This window comes from Aquila chrysaetos, chromosome 5, assembly GCF_900496995.4.
Source record: "Aquila chrysaetos chrysaetos chromosome 5, bAquChr1.4, whole genome shotgun sequence".
Classification (NCBI taxonomy): Eukaryota; Metazoa; Chordata; class Aves; order Accipitriformes; family Accipitridae; genus Aquila; species Aquila chrysaetos.
The window spans coordinates 10,612,300-10,638,982 of record NC_044008.1 but is presented as its reverse complement, the minus strand read 5'-3'; the positions used below and the strand labels follow the sequence as shown (position 1 = coordinate 10,638,982).

General features: G+C 38.6%; 1 protein-coding gene across 11 annotated transcripts in view; it reads right to left on the bottom strand.

The window, feature by feature from the left end:
• The window catches only part of PCLO (piccolo presynaptic cytomatrix protein), a 396,208-nt gene that overhangs the window by 180,083 nt on the left and 189,442 nt on the right, over positions 1-26,683 (bottom strand). For all 11 annotated transcript variants that reach the window (XM_030013412.2, XM_030013405.2, XM_030013406.2 and 8 more), the window contains 2 exons: positions 17,452-22,519; positions 15,065-17,079 (listed from right to left, as the gene is read on the bottom strand). In XM_030013412.2, the coding sequence (XP_029869272.1) occupies positions 15,065-17,079; positions 17,452-22,519 (7,083 nt within the window). The remainder of the gene's footprint in view (positions 1-15,064; positions 17,080-17,451; positions 22,520-26,683) is intronic.

Here is a 26,683-nt window from a genome sequence, read left to right as displayed (position 1 = left end):
GGATTTGGGGGATCTTTATTTTCAAGCCTAGTTTCCCATAATGTGGGAACGAAAGAGGCATTTTCTAATCTATCAGTTAAAAATTCAGAATACATTTATAATAGATTTTCTTTCTATAATGATGACAGACATTGAGGTGCTAGTATCTCAGAATTTATATATCACCTATGCATTACATGCCTATAATCAGTACTAGTTTTTATTATGAAAGGATGATTTCTCAAGACTTCAGTGTATCAAAAAAACATCTAGAAAAAGAGGAAGAGGTTTTAGTGGAAAAAAAAAAAAATCTGGCAATCTCCCAAATTACTCTAACCTTATTACTGGGTTTGAGAGCTTAATGGGGAGCATAGGCTAGTGTTTCCTGAACTGTACTGTGTATTTCTTTATACAGCTGCATAGGAAGTGCTTGAGGGAACATAATTTGCTTCTGAAGTGTAGCAGTACAGCAGTTCGAGTGTCACTGCACCGGAGCTAATAAGAACAACAATGCTAAGTAGACGGGCAGGACTGGGAAGAGGTTCCCATACTCTTCCCATACTGTTTTATATCCACCCAAAGCATTAAAAATCTTGGCTAGAGAGCCCAATGCAGGCCCAATAAGATGGTCAGGGCTTGTGAAGATTGGCTGTTCTATGATGAGGAAAAGGCTGATGTAGTTAATGCCTTCTTAGCCTCAGTCTTTAATAGTAAGACCAGTTGCTCTCTGGGTACCCAGCCCCCTGAGCTGGAAGACAGGGATGGGGAGCAGAATGAAGCCCCCATAATCCAAGGGGAAATGGTTAGTGACCTGCTACACCACTTAGACACACAGAAGTCTATGGGGCCAGATGGGATCCACCCAAGGGTACTGAGGGAGCTGGCAGAAGTGCTCACCAAGACACTTTCAAACATTTACCAGCAGTCCTGGCTAACCAGGGAGGTCCCACTTGACTGGAGGTTAGCAAATGTGACGCCCATCTACAAGAAGGGCTGGAACGAGGATCTGGGGAACTACAGACCTGTCAGTCTGACCTGGGTGCCAGGGAAGGTTATGGAGCAGATCATCTTGGGTGCCATCACACAGCATGTACAACTAGGTGGTCAGGCCCAGTCAGCACGGGTTTATGAAAGGCAGATCCTGGTTGACTAACCTGACCTCCTCCTGTGACAAGGTGGCCTGCTTAGTGGATGAGGGAAAGGCTGTGGGTGTTGTCTACCCAGACTTTAGTAAAGCCTTTGACACCATTTCCCACAGTATTCTCCTGGAGAAACTGGCTGCTCATGGCTTGGATGGGTGTACTCTACACTGGGTAAAATGCTGGCTGGATGGCCAGGCCCAAAGAGTTGTGGTGAATGGAGTTAAATCCAGTTGGTGAGAGGTCACAAGTGGTGTTCCCCAGGGCTCAGTACTGGGGCCAGTTCTCTTTAATATCTTTATCAATGATCTGGATGAAGGGATCGAATGCACCCTCAGGAAGTTTGCAGATGACACCAAGTTGGGCGGGAGTGCTGATCTGCTTGAGGGTAGGAAGGCTCTACAGAGCGATCTGGACAGGCTGGATCGAGGGGCCGAGGCCATTTGTGTGAGGTTCAACAAGGCCAAGTGCTGGGTCCTGTGCTTGGGTCACAACAACCCCATGCAGCGCTAGAGGCTTGGGGAAGAGTGGCTGGAAAGCTGCCCGGCAGAAAAGGACCTGGGGGTATTGGTCACCAGCTGGCTGAATGTGAGCCAGCAGTGTGCCCAGGTGGCCAAGAAGGCCAACAGCATCCTGGCTTGTATTAGAAATAGTGTGGCCAGCAGGACTAGGGAAGTGATCATGCCCCTGTACTTGGTGCTGGTGAGGCCGCACCTTGAGTACTGTGTTCAGTTTTGGGCTCCTCACTACAAGACATTGAGGTGCTGGACCACATCCAAAGGGCAACGAAGCTGGTGAAGGGTCTAGAGCACAAGTCTTATGAGGAGCAGCTGAGGGGTTGTTTAGCCTGGAGAAAAGGAGGCTGAGGGGAGACCTTATCGCTTTCTACATCTACCTGAAAGGGGGTTGTAGTGAGGCAGGTGTCGCTCTCTTCTCCCAGGTAACAAGTGATAGGATGAGAGGAAATGACCTTGCATTGCACCAGGGGAGGTTTAGATTGGATATTAGGAAAAATTTCTTCACTGAAAGGGTTATCAAGTGTTGGAACAGGCTGCCCAGGGAAGTGGTTGAGTCACCATCCCTGGAGGTATTTAACAGACATGTAGATGTGGTGCTTGGGGACATGGTTTAGTGGTGGACTTGGCAGTGCTATGTTAATGGTTGGACTCAATGATCTTAAAGGTCTTCTCCAACCTAAACAATTCTATGATTCTGATTCTGTGAAGAGAAGCTAAGGGAACTGAGCTTCATTAGCTTGGAAAAAACAGCTAATTGCTGTCTTCAACTGTCAAATGCAGCACTACTAAAAAGACAGACTCAGACTCTTCTAAGAGATGCAGAGTGAAAGACGAAAGGCACAGTTGCACAAGGGAAATTAAGCATTCTTCACCATGAGAGAAGTGAAGTCCCAGAACAGGATGCCCAGAGAGACAGTTAAAACCCCATCCTTGGAGATTTTCAAAATTCTGCTGGACAAGCCCTCTAGTCATCCGATCTAACATTGAAATTAGCCCAGCTTTGAGGTGGAGGTGGGACTACATGACCTCCACATAACGTTCCCAATCTAATTTGTTGGTGATCCTTTTCCCAGTCACTGTGATGGCTGAGAATTTTAGCTAGTTAATGTTTGCAAAACATAATACAGGCACCAACATCCTGACGGATTTACTGCCAAGATGCTGTGGAAGGTGTGAAAGAGTAAGGACTGCAGTATTTATTTTTATTAAATAAAAGCTTCAATGTAGGCAAAAATGTTCCGTAACTGCTGTGCTGCTGAGATGAAAAATACTGTCATGTTTGCAAAATACCCTCCAGAAAAGTCATTTGTTTTTTTACATATATTTTATATATATATATATATGTATACATATAAAGGAAAAATGTTATTTTATAACTATGTTTTCTTTGGTGAGCTCTTGGGCCAAATGATGAAGAAATGCAAAAAAAGAGATAAAAATGTGTTCCTCTGCCTGGGTTACAGTTCACTCAGACAAGCAATATTCAAACAGGCTGTAAGAACATAAGGACTCGGAGCAGCCTACACTACTGCTGTCAGAAGAATGACTTTTACTGCCTGAAGAAATATCTGGAGGCATTACTATAATACTCTCTATACCACTGCATCACTGATCAAATGAGCAAAGGACAAACTCACTGATTCCTTTCCATTCTTCCTAGACAGCCATGATATTTCTGCTGTGGATAAGTTAGGAATCACAAAAGGAGTATCAATAAGATGTAAGTGATTAACCCAGACAGTAAAATTTCTGAAAAAGACAGTCATTGTTTCCAACTTTAACTCAGACAAGAAGTGTAGTTTTATTTCACTGTTACCCTGTTACACCATATATATACAGCAAAAACACAACTATGAAAGAGGTTACAGAAAATGTGCTCCACAAGCTTATGAAGTAAATATTACTTCCAAGCTACCTTATGATTTCCTGAGGCTTATGCCACTGTGTTTTATTAATGCTATACAGCAGTTGAAAATGAACACTGAGTCTCAAATTAATCTTCCTTATATTAGGCTTAAATTTTAGGTGGGTAACTCTCATTCTGATTCACCCCATCCATCACCCTGACTATCTTTTCACCTCTGGCAACTGCTGACTGTCTATATCAAGCAGTTATCCAGATTTAGAGAAATCAGGACCGTTAAAACTTCTCATCTCACACACATTGAGGAAATCCCCAGCATTTAATCCTCCTTCAGGCCTTCCTCCATACTAGTTATTGAATTTCAAACCCTGCCTTTACTTTTAGTTAATGGCTAGCCCATTTAGCCTGTTTGGCATTTATGATCCTACACCAGGGAACAGGCTTGCCAGGCAGTGTAAGGGAACCACCACACTTGATGCTTGACATGGATTCTGCATTAGCAAACAGCTTGCAAAGTGAGGAAGGTGAGATAATAAAAGCTGTATTTGGATAGAAACCACTTAGATTGGATGAGAGAAAGTGTCAGAGAGAGACCGTCTGGGAAACAGAAGTAGGGTTTAGTAAGGAGATTAGAGGGAAGCTATGTACAGATGGAGAATGTGAAGAGAAATTGAACTGAGACCCGAATTCGTTCTGTACAAAATGCAAGAAGTTCTGGAGGAGGAGAGCCAAAAGGCAGGCTTCCTCTGTAGTCTCATACTGAGGGACAGGAGGAATACGAAGACAGAAATTTCAGGCTCTGCCTCAGTTTCAGAGAGATGTCTAAGCCATATCCTGTGACAATGTTTTCAGACTTACCCCTGTATTTGGAGTTTCTAAATGGCTGACTTAGGCATCACAGCACAAAGCAAACTGGCTACTGTTAATTCCTGCCTCACATCTTCATTCTAAACACAGAGACTGTAAGCGCTTCGCATACCATTACCCATTATGGATCCCACTCCCTGAACTGAACACTGCAGCAGGTAAATCACTTTTCTGAGTTTCTGAAGAATTTATCAGTGTTCAACTCCTTGGTAACAAAACTGGAAATTATTTGGGGAAATTGAACTGAGAAGATAAGCACAAAGGAAAAACTATCTCAGTCTCTCCAGGTCAGATTTGAGAACTGTTGACAGGATAGCTTCTGAAAGTCTGAATTGGTATCAACAAAGCCAACCTCGTTCTGTAAATAAGAGGTTTGTCTGCACTATGATGCCCATCTGTCAGCAGCCATTCACCTTAAAAGCATGCTGGGAGAAACTGGAGACTATTGGAAAGACTTTTTTTTTTTAATGACATTTCAGTGAATTAATCTTTTTTTTTTAATTGAGCTTTGGCACCTAGAAAACAACTTATAATTCTAACTTTAACTGAATCATAACTTATGCTGTGCAGAATTCATAAGAGGAAACTAGTACATGAGTAAAAAATTCACTGTTTCTAATGAGAGAAAAAGCAGGAAACAAGAACACAGAAGACTCTGAAGATAGGCTTTTCAAGAGATTATGGGATTCACCTGACCAAAAGCAGTCTCAGTCATCTAGAATCTCTTTGTAATCAATGGAGAAATCAGTGGGATTAATCATATTTTAGAGTACAAATAAAAAATAAGTAGATGAACTGTTGCTCCCTTGGAATACTTCTGCCTGCAGACTATAACAGGAATCTACAGTGACCAGGTCAGGTGTGATTTTGCACCACCAGTATCTAACATTAAACATGATCTTTCCAATCCCTCATATCTTAACCAGGCAGCCTATGCCCTTGTGTCAGCCCAGGAAGATGCTAGACCTCTCTAGGCTTCTGGAGAGAAATGTAAGGAGAGGAATGTAAAATTGGGAATAAATGCCACTTCAGCTAAGGGATAGAAGGAACAAGACAGGTGGCATTTAAGCTATTTGATTACAGACCTGTTGTCTTTGTCTCAGCTTCCAATTTTCTAAATGAATACTGTATCACTGAGGTCATTCAGGTTATAGAAAGAGCCCTATATGGTCTGAGTGGTTAGTTTACTTGAGTGTGTGACAGATGCTGTATCAATACAAATTGACAGCAATGATGCGGATGATAACGTGTAAGAAGATCCATGAATACTACAGAAAGTTGTATTTCATTTTAGAATTCAATTTTTAAAGATAATGCTATTACTCATACCACTCAAGATATTCTTGGCTTGGAAGGGAAATCAGTCATGTAGGCTGTCTACCCCTTTATATTTTTGCCAATATTCTGATGTAACACAGTTTCACTAAAATATATTGATTTTAAGGCATTTGTGCTATTGCAGTTATAAAGATACTAAATATCCCAGGCCACAAATTGAGACAATCCCCTTCCTGCGTCCACTGGACGTGAAGAGTGGTTAGTAGCTGTCCTATTTACAATAACGTTTAACACAGTGAAAGACTGTTATCCTGTCCAGCTTCGGTCTTCTTTCTAGATCAACACAGCCAGATCCTTCAGCCTTTCAACCGATGTCTTGTTGTCTAAATCTTTTATGCTTTCTCTTTTGCTCAAGGCTGAATTTTTTCAGTCCCACTAACTCTTAAGTGGTGCTAACCTAAACTGGATGTAATATTATACCTGAAGTCTCACCAACCACTGAGTAGGGTAGAAAAATTACAACACATATCTTACACATGCACAAGTTGTCAGCATTTCCCAAGAACACCACTGCGTTTCTTGCAAGCACTTCATATTTTTAAGTCATATTAAGTCTGAGCTTTTGCTACTACACCTGAACATTTTCAGTACTGCTGTTGCCTAAACAGCTGTATTTCTGAATACTTTTTTTTTCTTTTGTACCTGTAGTGTCTGTATCATTACTGAATTTGGTTTTAGAACATTGCTCTGAATTGCAGTTCTGCTTTCCAAAGTAATTGTGTTTCCTATATTGATCTGCAAATGCTATATGAGTGCTTTTTCCATACTCTAAATTGCAATTGAATTATTAAAGTAAAGCCTATGACAAACCCTTGTTTGACCCACTAAAAACTGCCTTCCAGTTTGACAGTGACCAATTTGACCTAAGATATCTATTTTCAGCTGGCAGATGGAAAGTAAACTTCCATTAAAAAATAGTAATTGCAAAACTTTTAGATTATCAATAAATAATATTGTGCTAGAGTAAGAAAGTAAAGTAGTACAGTAGAAGGGACTATTTTTCTCAATATTTCATACTACTTAAATATAATTTTGCAGCATCAGTATGTAAACCCATATGCCTACACCTAGTTTAATTTATAACTGTAAATACAGTTATTTATCTTAACAAATTATTTTTAATATGAAGTCACTGACTCAGAAAACCAATGCCTGAATAGAAGGATTTTGAGGACCAGAACTGAGGTAAACTTAGTTCTAACATAGGCAAGCCTTATCAATTTAAAAAAAAAACCCAAACTGTTAGGTGCTATTAGCCTACCCTGCAATTTGAAACACTGATAGCACAAGAGAATGTGGCCTAGCCAGTATTTCTAGAGATGAGAAGTAAAACTTCAGAGCTCTGGCAGATGATTTATGAAGTTAATAATACAGTGATGAGTATTAACAACACACAACTAGCCCAAAGATTACTGGCTACCTTCATTTCATCCCTTTTTTTTATTTTTACTTTTTGGGGTGATCGTATGGGGTATATCTAGCTCTGCAGATATTTTTCATATTTTTCTTTAGGGGAAAATGTGGAGTTTTGAAATTTTTAGTAGCTCATATGCTAAAAATAAATTAATCTCCAGGGACAAGTATGTCCTTATAGGACAGGACATACTTGTCCCTGGAGAAAGTATGCCCAGGTATCAGGATTTAATGGAGATGCACCCTTTTAAATCCTAAGGACCTGACTGCACAGAATAATTATCTCAATACTGGCATACCCTGAACTGTTTCTAAAAAAAACCCCCTAACTCCAAAACAAAAAACAGGGAGAATTTTAAATGCACTGTTTTGTGTTAAAGGAGCACCCTGGAGGCCTTATATGCAGAGGAAAGGTAACCATTCACACAGTGGAGAATGAAGATGCATACAGAATATCTTTTTACTGTTCAGAATATTTTGTTATATTTAATTATACCTGATCATAAGTTTTGGATATACTGTGGTTCTGTTTTTTTTTTTTTTTTTAGTAATCTTCATATAGGAAATATGAGCTATCATGGATTTTTGCCAGTCTTGGATCACTTCCAAGCAACATTTAATCACATTTGGCTGATCAAGACAATATTTTACAAACTTAAAAATATTTTAATAAAATGATGGGGAAAAGCTTGCACTTTGTTATGAGATGAAGTTTGGACTACTTTGACAAAAATAAATTGGTTTTCTCTAGCTAGTGCACATTGCTATGGTTTGCAGGGATGTTTTCATGCATGCAAACTAGATTCCTTCCGGAGAAAACTAAATAGGAACCTCTGTCCTAAGTGTACCTCAAATGTGCTCAAATCCCAGCAGGGAAAACCAGTCCAAACCAATGACTGGGCCCTTTTGGACAACAACATGGTATACTCACAGATACTTTAGCATCAGCTATTTTGATCTACTGTTCTGCTTTTATTCTACCAAAAAACTTGCTAACATAGTACAGCCAGTGCTTCCTTTCTAGGGAACATTTCATAGACATTGGTCTTCTGCTCCTTTTGGAGAATGTATGTTAATTCGCTCAGTACAATATGATTTTCCTGTGCTTCAGTCATAGCTGCTCATAAAAGAGTAGACTGAATAAAATGCAGGAAGCCAAATTTATCAGCAGAACATGTGAAAGAAACTCTCTTTTGAGTTCAGTCAGGCAATTACACTAGCAGAAAATTTACCCTCCTACTACATATTCAGACTAACTAAAGTAATCCATGGCTTGACAGAAGATGAAAGTCTGAGGCAAAACAGAGCTGAAGTAGGCCAAAACCTGCTGGTTGGGTATGCGCCTCTCCCTCTGTCATTCCTCTGTGCCTGCTTTGTTCTGCTGTATACATTTATATGCTGTATTTATTATTTAAAGCAGGGAACATTATATTGGCCTCTCTCCACACCCAAACCTCAAAGTATTCCTAAAATGGATAACCATGATAACCAAGTCAGCTGGAAATGAGTGGAAAGATATTACTGTACCTTCATTCTTCTTTGTCTTTTATGGAAGATAAAAGAGTGAGGAATGGAATTTGTGGCCAGGGGTGTTTTTTTAATGTGTATATGACAGCTTGCTTAAGAGGAAGATGGATAAGCTGACAGCAGGTGAGAAAAGGCCCAAGTGACAGAAAACCTAGGCTCTTTGTCAACTCTGCCATAAATCTCATGCTTTATAAAAGATTGTTAAGGATCCCCTTTGAAAAGGAAAAGAGTGAATACCATAATAATTTTCTATTATGCATGAATGTCCCTTGGTTGAATAGAGAAGGTGTGAAATCGACTAATTTGAAAGTATCAGGCAAGACTGACTAACCCAGTTAAATGTGCTTTAGAAAACAATGTTTATATGATATGTTGATCAAATGTGGGGTAGTCTTTCTGTTTTGAAGATCTGACTGACAGATGGAAAAAAGACACCTCATTTGAGTCACATAAATGTCATTCCAAAGGATTTCAAATACAACACAGGAAGCAGTAGCTTGAAATGCTAACAGGACTCTTAATTGTAAATAATTCAGACCATTAGTGGAAAAAGTAATCTTAAATCTAGCTGAAACCACACAGTTAAAGGAGAAGATAAATAAGTCCTATTTTACTATTTAGACAGGGATAAGATTGTCTAGTATTGTTTCTAGATGTGAGATCATCTTTTCAACTCAGTTTCCAGTGAATTTGTTTGAAACACACAAAAAAGTGTGTGACGATATTCAAGCACAAAAGGAACTCAGTGGGTGCATCTACATCTTCTCTGGATTGCTGGCCTGAATTCAATCCCAAGGTCTCCTGTCTATAAGCAATGAACCAGCCTCATATGTAGCTGCAGGGCACTCTTCAGGGATGCAGGAACATGCGTGCCTAATCATACATGGTGACTTAGCCTATTGCGAAGTGTGGTAACATACCGTCAGGCAGACCCAGGTATGCAGTTCACAAACTGCATGCAAACCATATGAATCATGCAAATCGGGCTGCTCCCAGACTGTTCTTTAAGACTGGTGTACGCATGGCCAAAATGAAGGACCAGTTGTCACCAGTGCCTAAAGAAGAGTTTCATTAAACCACAGCCCACAGATGACACTTGGAAGCAAAGGAAAAAAAAACTTGTATCTGTTACTCTAACATCCTACCAAAGACGGTTCCTCGCTCAACACCCATCTGTACTTAAACCCAAATAGCAGCTTCTTCTGCAAGAGGTAATGGCTCCTTCATATTGAAATATAACTTTTACACAAAAAAAAAAAAAGTTCTTCCTTTTTTTCTGGACTGAATCATGGGACTAAAATGGAAAATTGAAGTCACTGAATTAAGCCTTTTGCAGTTACAACCATATGACCACCTATCTCTCAGACCACAAAACACTTCTGAATAATTTACAGTAACTATAAGATCTATAACAAAGTACCCACTCCTTTTCGCTGGAATTAAGCCCAGATAACAAGAAACCAAGGGAAACATCAATGTCCTGTGCTCCAACAAGAGCGGAAACCTGCTACCTGAAATTCTGGCATGCCACTAAGAAATAAACCTACTCCCTGCTTCTGAGGAAGGTAAACAAACAGAAATACCCTACCTCAAACCAGGTAATTATCCCTACTCTTTCTCTCTATTCATTAACCAAGCAGAACGTTCCTCGCTGAAATACAAGTCTGGTGATCAGCTTAGTCCTGAATAAATAAGCAAAACAACATGGATATAATATATGGAAGGTTTAAATTTTACTGGGAACAACTACTCTGTTTCCCTTCTTCAGTGCCCAGAGGTACGGTTTGTCTGACACAGCAAAGGACAGCCCAAATCACTGAAGTCCTAACCTTCAGTTTTAAAGTTGAAAACTTTAGAATACCATAGAAGATAAAACACAGATTAATGTGCTTTGTTTTCATTACTTTTAAATTTATGTCATTTAAGGAAATTTACACTTTTAAAATCACTTTTTAAAAATCAGTATAAAATCGCTTCTGCTCTTATTACAGACAAAGTCCTGCAATTCTTGTCTAAATAAAGAAACAACCTTTTGGGATTTTGCTTGAAATCATTATCTTTTTTACTATAGTATACGTATTTGAATTATATTTGCCTTACAATTGCAGCAACTCACATCAGATGAAAAAAATTGAGAAAAGTCTCTGTTAACTGTTTTAATAAACAGGTTGATAGAATTTGTTCTAAGTGTTGAAACTTAAATGTACAATTTCTACCCTGAAGCTGACAGGCTGTTGACAGATGCGTCTTTGCATTAGTTTCACTAATACAAACACTTCTGCTGAGTCTTTATGCATTACTTAGCTGTAGGTGTTACGTGTGTGACAGTTCATGTGCAAGATCTTTTGCAATTAGCTTCAGTTTAGTTGAGCAGGCATTTTGCCTCCAAAGGCAAAAGGAAGACAACTTCCATCTTTGATTACACATATGCAATGTGTACAAGTGCTGAAGTTGACTGTGACTGGCATGTGACTTGATTCTGTGATGCACTGGTGTAAAGCTATTTCTTTATTAAACTAGACAGGTACTCACAATTTTTTGATGCTGCTGAATGGACGAGTTTCAGTCTCCACTTCCAAACTCTACTAACACTTCCTAGTGCCCTCATGGAAACCACTGCTGTGGCTTTGTACTCCATGGAATCCTACCATGCTGGACTGCAGGACAGTCTATCAAACTCATTGTTGGGAAGCTCATTGCCACTGGGAGCTCAAGCAGCACAAAGCTCACAAAACAGGAAAATTAGGTATTTTTACAAAGTATCAATTCCAGATGGGTGGCTTCCACAACTTTTTTTGGTGCTGACAACCTATAGCTCACAATTTTTCCTTGACACAGGTACACTTGATTACTAATATATATCACAGAAATGTACAGCACATAAGAACTACCAAAGGGAACATAATGGAAAGCAATACCTTTACTTTGGATTAATAGGAAGCCACCTTCTATGGTCATTCAAGTGTTCCAATAGAGGCAATGACTACAATAGATGGTAAATGAAAATGTAATGTAAACATATAACTTGTTACCTGGAAATTAAATGTGCCATCACTGAAGCAATATTATCTGGATACTTATTATTATGTGATTAGCTGCCAGGTTGTTCTTCAGCCTTTCACTTATACTAGATTAGATAAAACATTGTAGTAACTTCCTATAAAGGGTGCATTAAAGAATAAAATTATATTTAAAGCAGCAGTTCTAAAACATAGAGACATAATTCAACCGTCTTAGTCATAGTCTCCATAATCTTTTTTCTTGAAATGTTGTAATAAATGTATTTTTCAATGGAAGAAGTACATCAATGATGAAAGTGTATTGCCTGAAGGACAAGGTATCGTTTCATTGTAATCCTTAGAAAGAGACCAATTTTATTCTTACCCTTTTAATCCCACTGATTGCGTAATGATCAACTTTTTTGATAAACTGTCATAAAAAGAAGCCTGTGAAACATATACATGAACCCATGAACACCCTTTTCACCTGCAATGTTTATGAATGCAGACAAAGACATAACACTGAAACAAGAACTATTAAAAAAGTGATGGGATATTCATCCACGCAAAAAATATTCATATATACACTCCATTTTCCTAAGACAGTGAAAGATCAATCTTTCATTTCCATTTTATTCTTTTATGTTCAGTTCTAGTAAATTCTCTTTTCCAGAGTGAGCTGTTTCACAAGTTTTTCTGCACTGAAATTCATTGTTTTGAATGACATTAACTGGTCCCTTCTACCTTTCCCTTTTTATAATTAAGCGATTATGAGCTCTCCAGTAAGGAGGCACAAAAGGAGTACACAGAGAATTAACAGACAAGGACTTTAGCTGTTGTGGGCACTGTACAAACAAAGAATGTAAAAACAGTCCCAGTGCCAAAAATATTTTAAAGTTGAGGAAACATCTTACTTTCATACTTAGTGGGATAATCCAAAAGCGATCCTGTATTTAAACTCAAGTATAACAACGATATTGCTATAACAACACAGTTCTAGAGTTGAAAAAAATGTCAACAAGGTTTACACTTTGTCAGCAGTGACACTGTGTGTATGCTAACTTTCAGGAAGAACTTCCACTGTGACACACTGTGACAAAAGGTATGAAAGAAGAAATCACTGTCCACTCTTCCCTGTGCTTCCAAGATGTTACAGTCCTAAAACCGGGTTCTCAGCTGGTATAAACAAACATAGACATGTTGGAGAGAATACTGTAAGTCTCGTGGAAACTAGGAGATCATTTAGATGTTATACTGAAGATCCCTCCTTGACAACATAACTGGACAGAGTAATCGAGAACTGAAACTGATATAGCAACTGCAAAAGCAATTTATGACCATATTTCCAGATGCTGATGAGGTCATTAGATTACTTCCTCTAAGTGTCACTGTAAATATTTTCTTTTTTTGTCATATATCTCTTTCCCTCCTCTAAATTTCATGTACCTGATCCCAGCCTAAGCTAACCGAAACTCAGATATTTAATTAACAAAACTCTGTCAGAAAGAGAGGGTATAACAGACTTAATGCTTAACATAACATCAGAGCTGAAAGCAGCCATGATGATCATGGGAGGTTTACAGAGCCGCTTCCTCACCATATGTTGCATGACAGTTAGTGCAGCCCACTTTATATCCATGGAATTTTCTTACTTTCCTTGCGCTTGTCTATTTGCACCCTATGTTCCATAAAAATGTCCACTTCATTTATTTAGACTGTAAGTACTTTGAGACATGGGTTGTTTGCTGCTTGATGGCTGCATGCTAATAAGAACAATATAGCTCATTACTGTTTGGGGTCAAAGCAAAATGGTAGTAAACATGGGTAAAAAATAAACAATGATGTACAAGCCCTTTGTTTCCATGTCTCATTAATGAATACTGTATGTGTTCAAACTCTACTGTAAAGGCCTTTAAACAATCAGCTGTTTATAAAATTTATCATCCATCCTATAAAGTATACAATTCATATCAAATACACATGTATCTATGAAATAAGTGAACTGAATAATCTGTCCTCAGTAGTAGTTTCACTACGCTGACAGTTATTTTACAATGTTATACTTGCTCTCCAATATCTAGTAGAACCCAACAATTTCTAACTCATGAGCAACGTTCACCAAGATGCTGTTCCAAACCCTCTACATGAAATTTTAGTGCTCGTGCCACAGTTTCCCCCACTGTGCTAATCCTGCATTAGGGAATGATGTTGATATGGAGTGCCAATGCCATGACTACAGTTTTCCCTTCAAACTTCCAAGTACTGTTTTCCAAGCAGTAACAGCATAGTAAGCATTTAATATCCACACAAATGTGTGAAGCTGCAGAAACTGCTTACAGTGGGAGCCTTGGAGGATATAACCAGACAATTCTGCATTTGAAAGCCACCACAAATTATCAAACATAGAGCACAAACCCTCTTTATTCTATCCAGCCTGTACTAATCACTCATGTATTCACAGATAACTGAACATAAAAGATAAAAATTGCTGAAGAACTCAAATGGCAACTCTTCCAGAGCTCTGACAAATAAGAAAATGACCCTGCAACTGACAGGAAAGAATGGACTCGGACACAAGGACAGCCAAGAACATGTTAAATTATAAACGTATTTTGTTAGCCAAGACTTCTTCCGCTTATTCATAAATAATGGACTGATTCCCAAATCAGAAATCTTACTACTCAAGGAAAAGGAATACTGCAGAAATGAGAAACTTTACTCCTGATGATGTCAGCCTTATACAAAATTGCCTTCCCTGACCCCATAAGAAACAGCCCTCAACACTTGCATAACTTCTTGATAAACCCCCTTATCCAAAACAAACAAACAAAAAATGGATTTGTGATATGAGACCTTTTGGTCTGGGAGAGATAAAAGATGTACACATTGGGACACAAAAGATTACCCACAGAATCACAAATGGCCAGGAAATCTCACAAGGGTCAAAAAGGTCAGCTAACTAAGGTAATTATAGATCTGGTGTTAGCTGCCTCTCAGAAGGCACATGCAGTAATTTCACAGTAAATGCACTACAGACTGTGCCACAAGAGCTGGGTGTTTTATGATTAGAAAGAAAATGCTTTTCATTTTCTGAAGAATTGGTGGTAACCACTATATTAGCAATTAATTGCCATGTAAAACATAAAGTAACTTCCAAATTATGAACAAGAATTTGTTGTGCTTTTTTCTGCATCTTAGTAAGACTGTAATATCGATTCCTCTATTTCCAGGCAAAGCAATGAAGCAAATAACCATTGGTTTAGACAGCAGACATTCCTTGGGACTTTTCAGCAAGGTGTGCAAAAAGACTACATACACAGGTATTGCAAATGAGTGCGTCAGCCCTCATGCTGTACTGATAGCTGTAGAATTGCATATTAAAAAAAAAAAAAAAAAAAAAGGCAAGCAAATACTTCTTACCATGAAACCCTCAGTGTACTGAAACTGAGCTCTGGAACTGTCTTCTGCTGTGGGACTCAGGGGCTTAGGATCAGACATAGAGCGTTGCATCATCTTTGCCGCCTTTGGGCTTGATGGAGGAACCGTGGCAATGTCAGCATGCAGCATCTTCTGAGGGCTGATGTCATCAGTGATGGGTTTTTCATAGGGTACAAATGCTGACTCTATAACTTTGCTTGGTGAAACAGGTGAAATGGGTGAATAGAGAACTTTGGGAGATTTGGGAGGGGAAGGGACTACCTGCAATGTGGAGTCCGGACGAAGGTGGGATGAGTATCCTATCTCTAACGGTGTTGGGCGTTTTTTATCTTTCTGAGGAGATGAAGCTGACAGATATTGGGGACTTTGAGTATCTGACTCTGTCTCTGTTTGACATCCCAAACTTTCTCCTTTATATGTCTTTTCTGGAGCTGAAATGTGCTTTATGATTTCAACCTTAGCATCCAATCGGGCCCTGATTGAAGGTGTTCTTATTGTTCCTACAGGTTCTGTTTGTACTGAAATCTCTGCCACTGTCTGAACTGCAATACTAGATACCTTGGAGAATTGTTTAGCTTTGTCTGCCTCAGTGGTACTCTCACTGTATTTCCCTACACGAGGCTTCCGTCTGGATCTGCTAGAAAGATCCCACTCATCTTGATCTTCATCATCTGTCTGAACACTCGTATCAACACTCTTCTTAGTTCTCCGTCTCCTGTTTGTGTAACCTCTGTCTGCTCCGTCTTCATCATCAGTTTGCACTCCACTGTCCACTATCTTTTTGAAGCACCGGGGCTCTTCTTCCAGGGTCTCCTCAAGCTCCTCATACGGACCACGTAATTTTGGCATAGAACTTCTCTTTTTCAATTGCTTCTCCTCTCTAACATCAATATCCTTAAGAGACATTTCTGAAACAGAGCTTAGGATACCAGACCTAGGTATGTATTGGGTAATGCCGTCAGACTGAACCGTATACCATGTTTGGCTTTGTGGAATTTCAATACCCAGCACTCCTGAAGCCGTAGTGGTTGCATCATCAGTAGGCCAAAACTGCCCGTTTTCTGAGGTTGCATACTGTCCTTCCAAAAGTGTTTGATCTGTGGTGGTTTGTGGTGAGCCAGTTCCTGAAGGGTCATAACCATACTGATATATTTGACGAATTTTTTGCTCCTCTAACTGTTGGTGGAGCTGTTGTTGAAGTTGTTGGAATTGTTCAAGCTGCAATTGCTGCTGGGCTAATGTCTCTTGCCTCATCATAAACTGAGCTTGTCGTTCTTCCTCTTGCTGAAATAAGAGATGATGTTTCATGGATTGCAACTCCTCAAGCTTTTTTTGCACCATAAACTTTTCTTGTTCCCTAAATCTTTGAATTTCCTGACGTTCCCATTCCAGCTCTTCTGCAAAGCGCTGCTGCTTAATTTTCTCAAGCTCAAGAAGCTCACGCTCCAAATCAAGCTGCTGCTGTTTGCCTTCTTCAGGGGCAATGAGAAGGGCCACCTCATCTTCAATTACGTCTGTATAAACTTCAGATGCTGTAGTTAAAGCAGGTATCAAGTTGGTTGGCTCAGTGGTAATAGTTTCTATAGTAAGAGGTGGTAACCCTGTCTCCATATCAATGGCAGTAATTGCACTATCTTTTTCAGCTGCCACTGTAGTCAAGAAACTGTATGATCTTGGGAGTGGTTGATTCTGTTGCAAAGTTGATAAAGAGGGCACTGAGTCAATTGTTTGGAGAGTAGGTAAATCTCTGACAGTTGTACTGAAAATAGAACCGGGTTGTGTAGTGATGGCAAATGTGGATGGGATTGGAGTCGCTACTGAAGAATAAACAACACCATTGGATGATCTTAAAACACTTCCAACACCAAACTGGGAAGCCAGAGATGATACCATTCTTGCTTGGGAATACTGTGGTGTACTGAGCCCGATGCCAGAAATCACTTGCCGAGTCTCTGGATAAGGACCAGTAGTCTTGCTTGAGTAATCCATAACCTCACCTGAAATTACAGGGCAAAGTTACAGTCCAGTCCCTCAAAAGAATGCTGCTTTGCGGATTCTGAAAGTCATCCCATCTTGATGAATTAAATGGGAGGGGGAAACTGCATGCAAATCTTCAGGTTAATGATTTACTTTAGATGTGAAGGAAACAGCATTTCTGAACATGCAGGCACATGCAGGCACCTCTGTGCAAAACACATATGTAAAATGAAGAAATGAAAAACACGTGTAATCCAGAATAATTTGTCACACTGTCCAAAAGAAAACAAAACAACAGAAAGAGGGGAAAAATAATAATAATCATCCTGAAATGAGGTGAGGAACATCAAAATTATATTTCAAAGAAAGATCTGCTGCTGTGTCATACTGACCTGTAGTAACTCTTCCAGAAGTAAGATCTACTGCTGCATCAGTTGCCCCAACTCGATAATCAAAGCTATTCTTGCTTTTGTATGCAAACAGTCCAGCTTCTGATAAATTTGTGTCAGACATAGACGGTTTCATACCTCCCATTCCTCGGTAGCCATATGACCCTGAACGATCATACTGATAATGGTCATCTCTGTAACCAAAGCGGTCTTCAGGAAGTGTAGTTGGTGGCTGCTGTGCTGTACAGCTCCTACCAAATGGCAATTTATAAACCATATCACAGCAGACAGCTCTCCTCCCTGCAGTCAGATCCACAGGCTTTTCATCATCTTCTATTACTGTTGTTACAATACCTGAAGTAGTTTCATCCATTGTTACTACTGTTCTGTGGGATTTTGTAGTGCTAAGGTCAACTGCTCCACTCTCCATTGGCTCTTGAGAAGTGGAGAGATCAGTCCAACCATTTGTAACACCAACAGGTGGTACAGTAACAGGCTTCGTAGTAGCCCATGTCACTGCATGTGTTGAAGTACCTAGGGATAAATTTATTGGCACTTCATCTCTACCTGCAGAGAATGCTTGGCTGCCTGTTACTCTGTATGCAGGCTCAAAATGTTTTGATGTTGTTAGCTGAAGCGGCGTTGTCATCGCATGTCCCAGATCCACAAGGCTGGCTGTACTGGCAGTGTAGCTTACAGTGGCGGTGCAGGTCATGACAGTTACTGTCTCAGTGACTACAGACAGGGAAGGATCGGCAACACACGCAGTGCTAAGATTTATTATGGCTGGCTGGACAGTACTTACTGGCCGCCCACATGTATCACTTGCCGGCATTTGCCTTCTCACATCCATGGAAACAGCAGACAGATCCATACAGCTGTCTCTCATTTCAATATCCATCTTAGTTAAAGTGCGAAGATCTATGACATCACCCAAAGGATGGAATCTTCCATTCTCTCTATACCTGGGTTGATCTACTATATGTAGTGGCTCTGGAGGCATAGTAATAGCAACACTACCTAAACCAAAACCAGGCACTGGACCCTTAACCACAGACACTGTTGTCTTGGTTACCTCTGTTGTTACTACATCTGATTTTGAACTAGGTATTTTTTCAAAAGTTGATTGTGTTGTGACAGGAATAGCTTGCAAAGCACCTGAAATATACATACTCTGATCTGCCATACTTTGAATTTCCATAGTTTTCATGGATGGAGTAAAAATTGGTTGCATAGGCTGGGGAATCTGTTCTTTAGAAGGTGCTTCTAAAGGCCAGCTGGTAACAGCCTGACTAGTTATAGCTTCTGTGGGAGTTCCAGGCTCAGATGGCAATGTGATGACAACATAGGTTTCCTGTGAGGGTTTTGTCAACCTTGGTGAAGATTTGTTAGAGTGTGGAGACAAAGGGGAAGTGGGAGATGGTATTTTGTATTCAGCTGCAGAGACCAAATTCAGAGTCATACTTGAAGTCAATGACAAACCTATTGGTTTGGGCTGTGTTTCTGCTGGCTTATGAACAGCTATTGGGAGTGGAGGAACTGCTGGTTTAGGAGCAATTGGAGGTTTAGTTACTTCAGCAGGCCTGTGACTGAAAACAAGCCCTGCTGGAATGGAGGATGGTTTGGGTGGTACAGGAGGTGGTGTTGGGGTGTATGTTTTTGTGATAGGTACCACATGATTCTTTAATACAGCTGTGGACTCTAGTGTTGGAACACTTGTGACTGAAGGTACCACTGTGGGAACTGTTGCTGCTGGAGTCTTAATCTGTGACTTCCTTTTGGGATAAATAGCTGGCTTGGGTAAAGTAGGTGGAGGTAATGGTGGTGGAGGAGGTGGTGGAGGAGGAGGAGGCGGGGGTGGAGAAGGTTGTGCAGGAGAATCCAAAGAAGAGCTTCTAAAAAGCGAGAATACTTTGGATGTTACAGCAGGAGCTGAGGAAGGCACAAAGACCATGCTGGCCTTACTTACAATACTGGGAGTAGGTACAGAAGATGTTTCTGATGCAGGCTCTGTAACTGGTACTGATGCTATACATACAGGTGGTTGCTCAGATGCAGCACTAGTCAAATTAATTCTTGTTATATCAACACCCAATTCTTTGTGTGAATCTTCATGATGAATTTTGACAATGCCAGCCTCTCCTGTACTTTTCATTTTTCCAGCTGCTTCCTTTTCTGCTTTGGAGGTATCAAAGATAATGGCATCAGTTGCATATTGCTTGGGTTTTATAACTGTAGTTGCCATTACTGAAGGTGCAGTTTCAAGCAAACAAACTGCAGCTTGATCCACACTTTCCATATCTGATGCTATAGATGGCTTTTTAGTGGCTCCAGCAATAGATTCATAAGGCATGCTCACTTCAGAGTACTCTTTTGTAGATGTTAAGGGAACTTGGGTTATTATCCTGACACCTTCAGAATCTACTAGTTTACTTACAGCATCTGCTGTATCTACATAACCTGTGGTTGCACTATCTATAGGTGATGAACTGTCTGTGGTACAAACTGAAGATGTAGATGATGTTAAGGAAGCTGTATCAGAAGGTAAAACTGATGCAGCACCTTCTGATGTCTCAGAGTATGTCAACATTGATGTTTCATGAGAAATTATTTCTTGAATTTCTCTGGCATAATCTGTTAAGTATTCATCTTCAATTTCCTCTGCTGTAAAATGCTGTGTTATTTTAACATCTGGAATAGAAAGTGCTGTGCTGCTGACAGGTGATACATCTGAGATTGCTGAAGTAGTGCTTGATGTTAAAGATGTACTATCCACTATTTCTCCAACACTAGATACCTTTGTATCAGATGTGGGAACAAAACCTGAAGTTGGTTGTGTTGGACTGGACCCAGGGGTTAGCTGCGTTCTCTGTCTTTTCATAAGCTCTTCATAAGCAGCTTCTGCATCTAACAACTGCTTTTCCTCAGTGATGGAAGTTACTGCGCTGTCTAATACAACTATTTCATGACTTTCTGGGATAATGTAAGAACTAGAAACAATATCTTCTTGAGGCACAATAGAATGTAAAGTCTCAACACTATAGTAGTCTTTCTGTAGATCAGTAATTTTCTGTGGTTCTTCATATATCTGTTCTGAAGCTCTTACTTTTTTCTCTTTTCCTCTCTGTTGTATATATTCATTGCTCTCATCTTGTCTCATTACAAGATTAGTATCAATAGTTCCATTGTAAGTATCCTCTACTAAAGATTCATAAATATAATCCTCTATTAGCATTCCACCATATAAAGATTCTTTTTCAAATACTTCATCTTTTTCATTTGCAATTTGAAATGACTTGGACTTATGGGTCTTATGCATCATCTCTTCATATACCTCTTCGGCACTTTTCAATGTCTTTTGACCACTTTCTTCTTTTGGGAGTCCAATTGGTTGTTCATCTGTTGGTGAGTATAGAGAGACAGCAGTAGGCAATTTGTAAACTTTTTGTACTTCTATTATTTTTTCTGGGCTGATTTCAAATCCTTCAGGATCTGACTCAATACTAGGTGAATATTCAGAACAGGAAGATCTGTGCAGCTCTTCCATTTCTGCTGCCTGGCGTAATTCTTCTGTTGGAGATGCATCTTCAATGGGAGAAAGATTACTTGGTGGAGTCTTTGGACGTTCCCTTCTTCTCTGAGCTCTTAGTTCATCCTTGTCCTTTTTAGATTTTTTGCTAGAACTTTTTCTTTGTTGCTGTTCTAATTCACGCTGTTTCTCTTGCTCCTTTAGCAGTTCTTCCTCTTCCCGTAGTTCTTCTTCTTCTGAAGAATCTTCAATAGTTGGGAGAAGAGGACCATGTGACCGATGCCTGGCTTTGCGCTGTTGTTTGCTCTCCCCTCCCAGTTTTTTGTGACTAGGACTGCTGTCACTATCTTCATCAAGTGATGACACTGAAGTAGGAGATGTACCTGGTGTGAAACTAGAAGCATGTAAACTAGAAGACCCTTCTCCTCTAGATCTATCTTCTGGTGAATCTGTAAGACTCTCCATCTCTAGCTCAGGCTCTTCATCAAAATATAAAATACCTTTCTGTTGTTCAGATGCTTCAGAATATTTGTTTGTTATTGTACTATTTAATTCTATTGTTTTGAAACGCCGAAGGCCTCCTCCTCCAGTTACTGCAAGTTCTTCACTGTCTTGACTTTTAGTTTCCCTGTATTTTGGCTCTGGGCTTTCATCAAAAGTCTCATCATCGTCATCGTGCCATGAATGTCTTCTTCCTGCATCCTCATCATAGCTTGCACTACTTTTCCGTGCCATTCTTCTATGTTTTCCAGCTGTTCCTCTGGCTTTGCTTTTCACTTCTTCTTTCTTTTGGCTTTCAGTTACACTGATTTCTTTGAGTTGACTTCTAATGAATTCATCATCTTCAGAACCTGAGGCATCTTCATCAGCACTCATCTCTATAATCTGTTTTCTAATGAAGTCTTCCTCATCGCCTGATCCCTGACTGTCATCCCGTTTGTACTCATCACTGCTTGAAGAACCAACACTAGCTCTTCTTCTTCTCCTCGGGACAGGTGAGTTTTCACTCTCACTGCTGTCTTCCACAGAATCATAGCGTTGTCTTCTTGCCGATACCTCATCTCCTTCATCTTCTTCCTTGTAGTCTGCCTGGAAGGAAGCACTTACTTTGCCATCTTCTACAATGGTTCCTTCACCTTCTTGAATAGCTTCTAAGTCTTCCTCATCTGAACTGTAAGATTCTGGAGTGACTGGCAAAGGCTTTGTTTTATGATGATCCTTTGTCTGTTCACTGTACGTTTCATAAAGCTCTTTGCTTTTTGCAGATTTTTCATCAGAAAGCGTACTTGCCTGAGCTTCCAAAATAGACAGTACAGTACTTTCCAATTTAGCTAGATCCGAGGGGCTTGGTGGACTTTCTTTTGAAATAGTGTCTTTTTTATTAGATTCTCTGAGTAAATCCTTTTCATCACTGGGGATATGACTTGGAATTTCACCAAGTGAACTTGATATCCCATCAGAAGAATACCCGGTGTCGCTCAGACCTTGTGGACTTTTCTGTTGCTGAGAGCTTGATGTGTCTGATTTGTCATCCTCCTTTTCCTAAAAAAATAAATACATACGCGTGTGTATATATTTATATATAAATTCTTAATGTCTCCAGGCAATTAAATACATGTGATCTTTTTCTAAAAGATGAGTTAATGTCTCAGATGAAAAATTATGATGCCAAGAAGAATTATATTAAACCATAAAAGACTGAACACTGATTTTGGTATTCAAAGCTATTAAAATAATACAAAAATTTCCTCAAATTTTGAGTTTTTCATTGAATCTAACTATGCTTTGGATGGCTGTCCACACTGGCAACTGATTTTATTAGTGGTAAGATGATCTTCTCTTTTTCAATATAAACAAATACTGTATTTAATTGTTTTCAGAACACTTACTAATCATAATCAATCATTTGCTCACATGTGCAGGGGACAAGTTGTTTGGGGGCTAATTTAAATGAGGATTTTAATTACCTATGTTTCAAAACTGCCTACATAGTTCTAGATACAAAGTAATATAGCTTGCCAAACGTCAGTCTGTAGTATTTCTGGGGCCTGCTCATTTCTTTGCCCATTTAAACTTTTATAATTGTCTAGAAATATGTCAATCTTCTCAAATTTTGGATCTATGGTTTCATTTTGTTGATTTAACTGTTACACATTGTAACATGCAACAGAATACATGGAGTATTGAAGCATGATTTAATGCAATTTGGAATGTCCCCATATCTGCAGTTCAGCACCGTACAAACATTTTCTGAGTACCTCATAAAAAAGAAGTTTCTCTGTAAATTTGTAATGCGTAGGTAAGCTGCTGGTAGGGAAGTGTAATTGCAGGGAGGAAAGCATGAAAGTCAGCTATTAATAAAAAGAAATAAGGAAGCAAACAAGGCAGGCATACCTAACTGGGCATCATAACCAATGTTTTCCTTCTCATCCCTAATTAAACACACTTAGTTGTTCTCCTAGCTTCCAGATCCTTCTACACCATTCTGAATGACAAGCACTTCTATCTCCTCCTTTAGATAACAAAAATACCAAGAATATCCTACAGCAAGTATTACCACACCAGAGTTTCCCTCCTGCTTCTCTCAACTGTGAAATGCTCTGCACTTAGCGAAAGTACCTCACCATTCTGCTAACAAAAGAGCTCACACTCCAAATGACAGGTCATCTTAGCTGACAATCTTACGAAGTGTCCCCACCTCCACTAGCAATTTGAGTACAAGCAGCTCAAAGTCTTGTGATTTTAATAATATGAAGTGATCTTCATATTTGTTATGGCCCTCAATAATACAAGCAGGTAGTATTTATCAACTTTGCTAATCTAAGTCAATGATTTCAGCAGTGCAGCAGACTATTTAGTTAAAGGTTTAATTTATCAACTTCCTTGGCAATATGCTGAGTTAAAAAAAATACTGTGGAATAAATATATTAAGAAAACTATGACAATGGTTAATTATAATTTAAAGGTACATTTACACTCAAGTTAAGTTGCTATCAATTACAAGTATTTTCAAATGTTTATTCACACTAAAGTTATATTTAATGCCAAAATATCATAAACCAAATATTTGTTATTGTCAGTTATTTTATTTCTAAAAACCAGTCAGGTTTTTTCATTATTTAATTTACATTTAAAGTACCTGTTCTTGCCTATAGACATATCAATGTGCACATAATCCTACATTAAAACACTAATATTAATATTACAGTAATCTACTAATTAATATTATATTAAGGAATCTCTATTTCACAGGAGTGACTTATTATCTGCAAAATCAGATACTAACGTGAATATAAACTACATCTGTTCTTATCTATATTGTACCCAATATGATAAACCCAAATATCTGATATGAGAGCAAAATCCATTGTAATAACATATCAAATATGAAACCAAATATTTCTAAGGACAACTCTAATGATAAGATTGTGATTAATATATAAATATGGGGAAAACTATAGTACTCCAAACAACTTTGGGAAGTCATCACCACTTAAACACTTCAGCACTTATTATTCTGAAAAATGTACTCTTGGATATTCTCCAGCCCTTAATGAGAGAATTATATATACTCTTCATAAAAAGTCAGCAATGAAGCATAGTTAAAAATCTTAGGTTTTGTATGTTATATTTACATTTTTCTTCCCTTTATTAAAGAATAAACTGTTTAAGGGGAACTTATTGGCCTATGTTTTAAAAAAAAATATGCATTTCATTAAACCAAAGGATTTTTCCACCTAGAAATATTAAGCCACTCACTAAAATTTCACCTATGACATTTGATTGCTATTTTTTATTTTATTTCCAATATGTTCATACTTATAAAGACATACCCAACCAAACACACTGATCAATTTCGATGAGCTACTAGAAAATCCAAACATTGTTCAAGCTCAGAAGGTCTCCTAGGAGTAGATGTACAGATTGCATCCATCTACTGAAAGTGAATCTGTCAGATCTTGGTTCTCCACAGGGAGATGTAGTGATACAGTGACTTGTAAAGCAGAGACAGAAGGCGTCAACTAAACAGTTAAAAACAGTTAAGCTCAGAAATAGGTAGACAACAACTGCTCATGGAACAACTTCAGCCATTCTCCTTGTAATTTGTGATGGTGCCACTATCTGTGAGTCCAATGTGTAGTACCTACTCAATGACCAAACCAGAGGCGATGGCAAGGAATATTGCTATTGCCTGCTCTGTTGTTGAACCTCAGTGTATGACATAACATCACTGCTATGAATAATAGGAAACTGAATATGGGAAAGACTATTTGTACAGTAAGGAGAAGAAAAAGATCTACAATAAAGAGGGACTTCCTTTATCACTAGAAAAAAAAATGATGGCAAAATCCAACTTTCTTTTTAAGGCTACCACAATATGAATATATTTTCTATCTATAGTTGTCTGTCGCGTGATACATCATGCAAAAATTTTCCTGCACATCGTGTTTCAAGATCATATGAATGTAACCAAATAATACTTGGTCTTTGTGCTTTTTTCCCCTATTTCCTACAGCCTGTGAATTGGGATATTGTCATTAGCTACACCTATTCTTAAATGACTGGTAATTTATTTTCTACAGGGCGGGCCATCACATACACAAAGACAGCATCATTGTCAGACTTGTAAACATACCATAAACATAAGATCTTTAGGTCAATAACAAAATATTGCAGAAACAATGCTGCTGAGGATCATATATATATTCAACAACTCTTGGAGAATGAAAAATATATTTTAATCAATAAGAAAAAAACCCTACTTTTTTCTTGCAAAGTGGAAGTACTTTGGTACATGTTGAATTACTGGGCCTTTCTCAGTAGTTGAATGGCATTTGTTCTGAAAGTTTGCCTACTGTGAGTTTTTAATACTGGACAAATTTAACTCTAATACATACATTGATGGGAGGATCTTCTTGACACATGAGGAACAAGGAGACTTATAAAAGCTGCGGGCTGGATAAGACAGTTTAAAAACAGCAAATGCAAACTCTTTAATTAATGGTAAAAATAATTCAATGTAGGACGTATTTGTACTATCCTAGTGGCATTTCTACAGTGTCAATGTCAATACATCATAAATCTATTTTGCATTAGAAGTTTTTGCTTTAGAAGTATTATTTATTCTTACACTTCCTCACTTTTAATATTCTTATTTCAAAATATAAAACTTAGTGCTTTAAAAAGTCCCATTTGTTATCAAATTCAGTCAGAACTCTGTTAAAAGAAAACTGTGATTTAAAAAAAAAAAAAGTCTTGTCACTTTTAAAAATTATTTATAGCTAGCAAGATTACATTCTGTTGCACAGAACAGAAATTTTAGTTGCAAAGGAACTCATGATTTTTAAAAGGTCATTCTGTTTATAGAAGAAATAAAGATATCTACATTATCTAAAAAAAAAAGTTTCAGAGAGTGAAAAAAAGATTTTGGTTGACTAAATTGTTTAATCTGTAGTTGAATTTTATATTATCAAAATGAAACATTTTATTTGTGCCCAGAAAAACTGCTTACAGATAAGCCTTCTCCTCCTTATTGTGGCTCCCTGGTCTGTGTTTTGTAATTAATGGCATGTGTTAATATAATTATGTCAATTTACAATATATTAATTTCTACCTGGTTACTCAACCTAAGCACATGATCATTCCGCAGTAAACATAAGAAGGTAACAGTAAGGGCACTTATATAATACAGCTGATGTGTTGTAA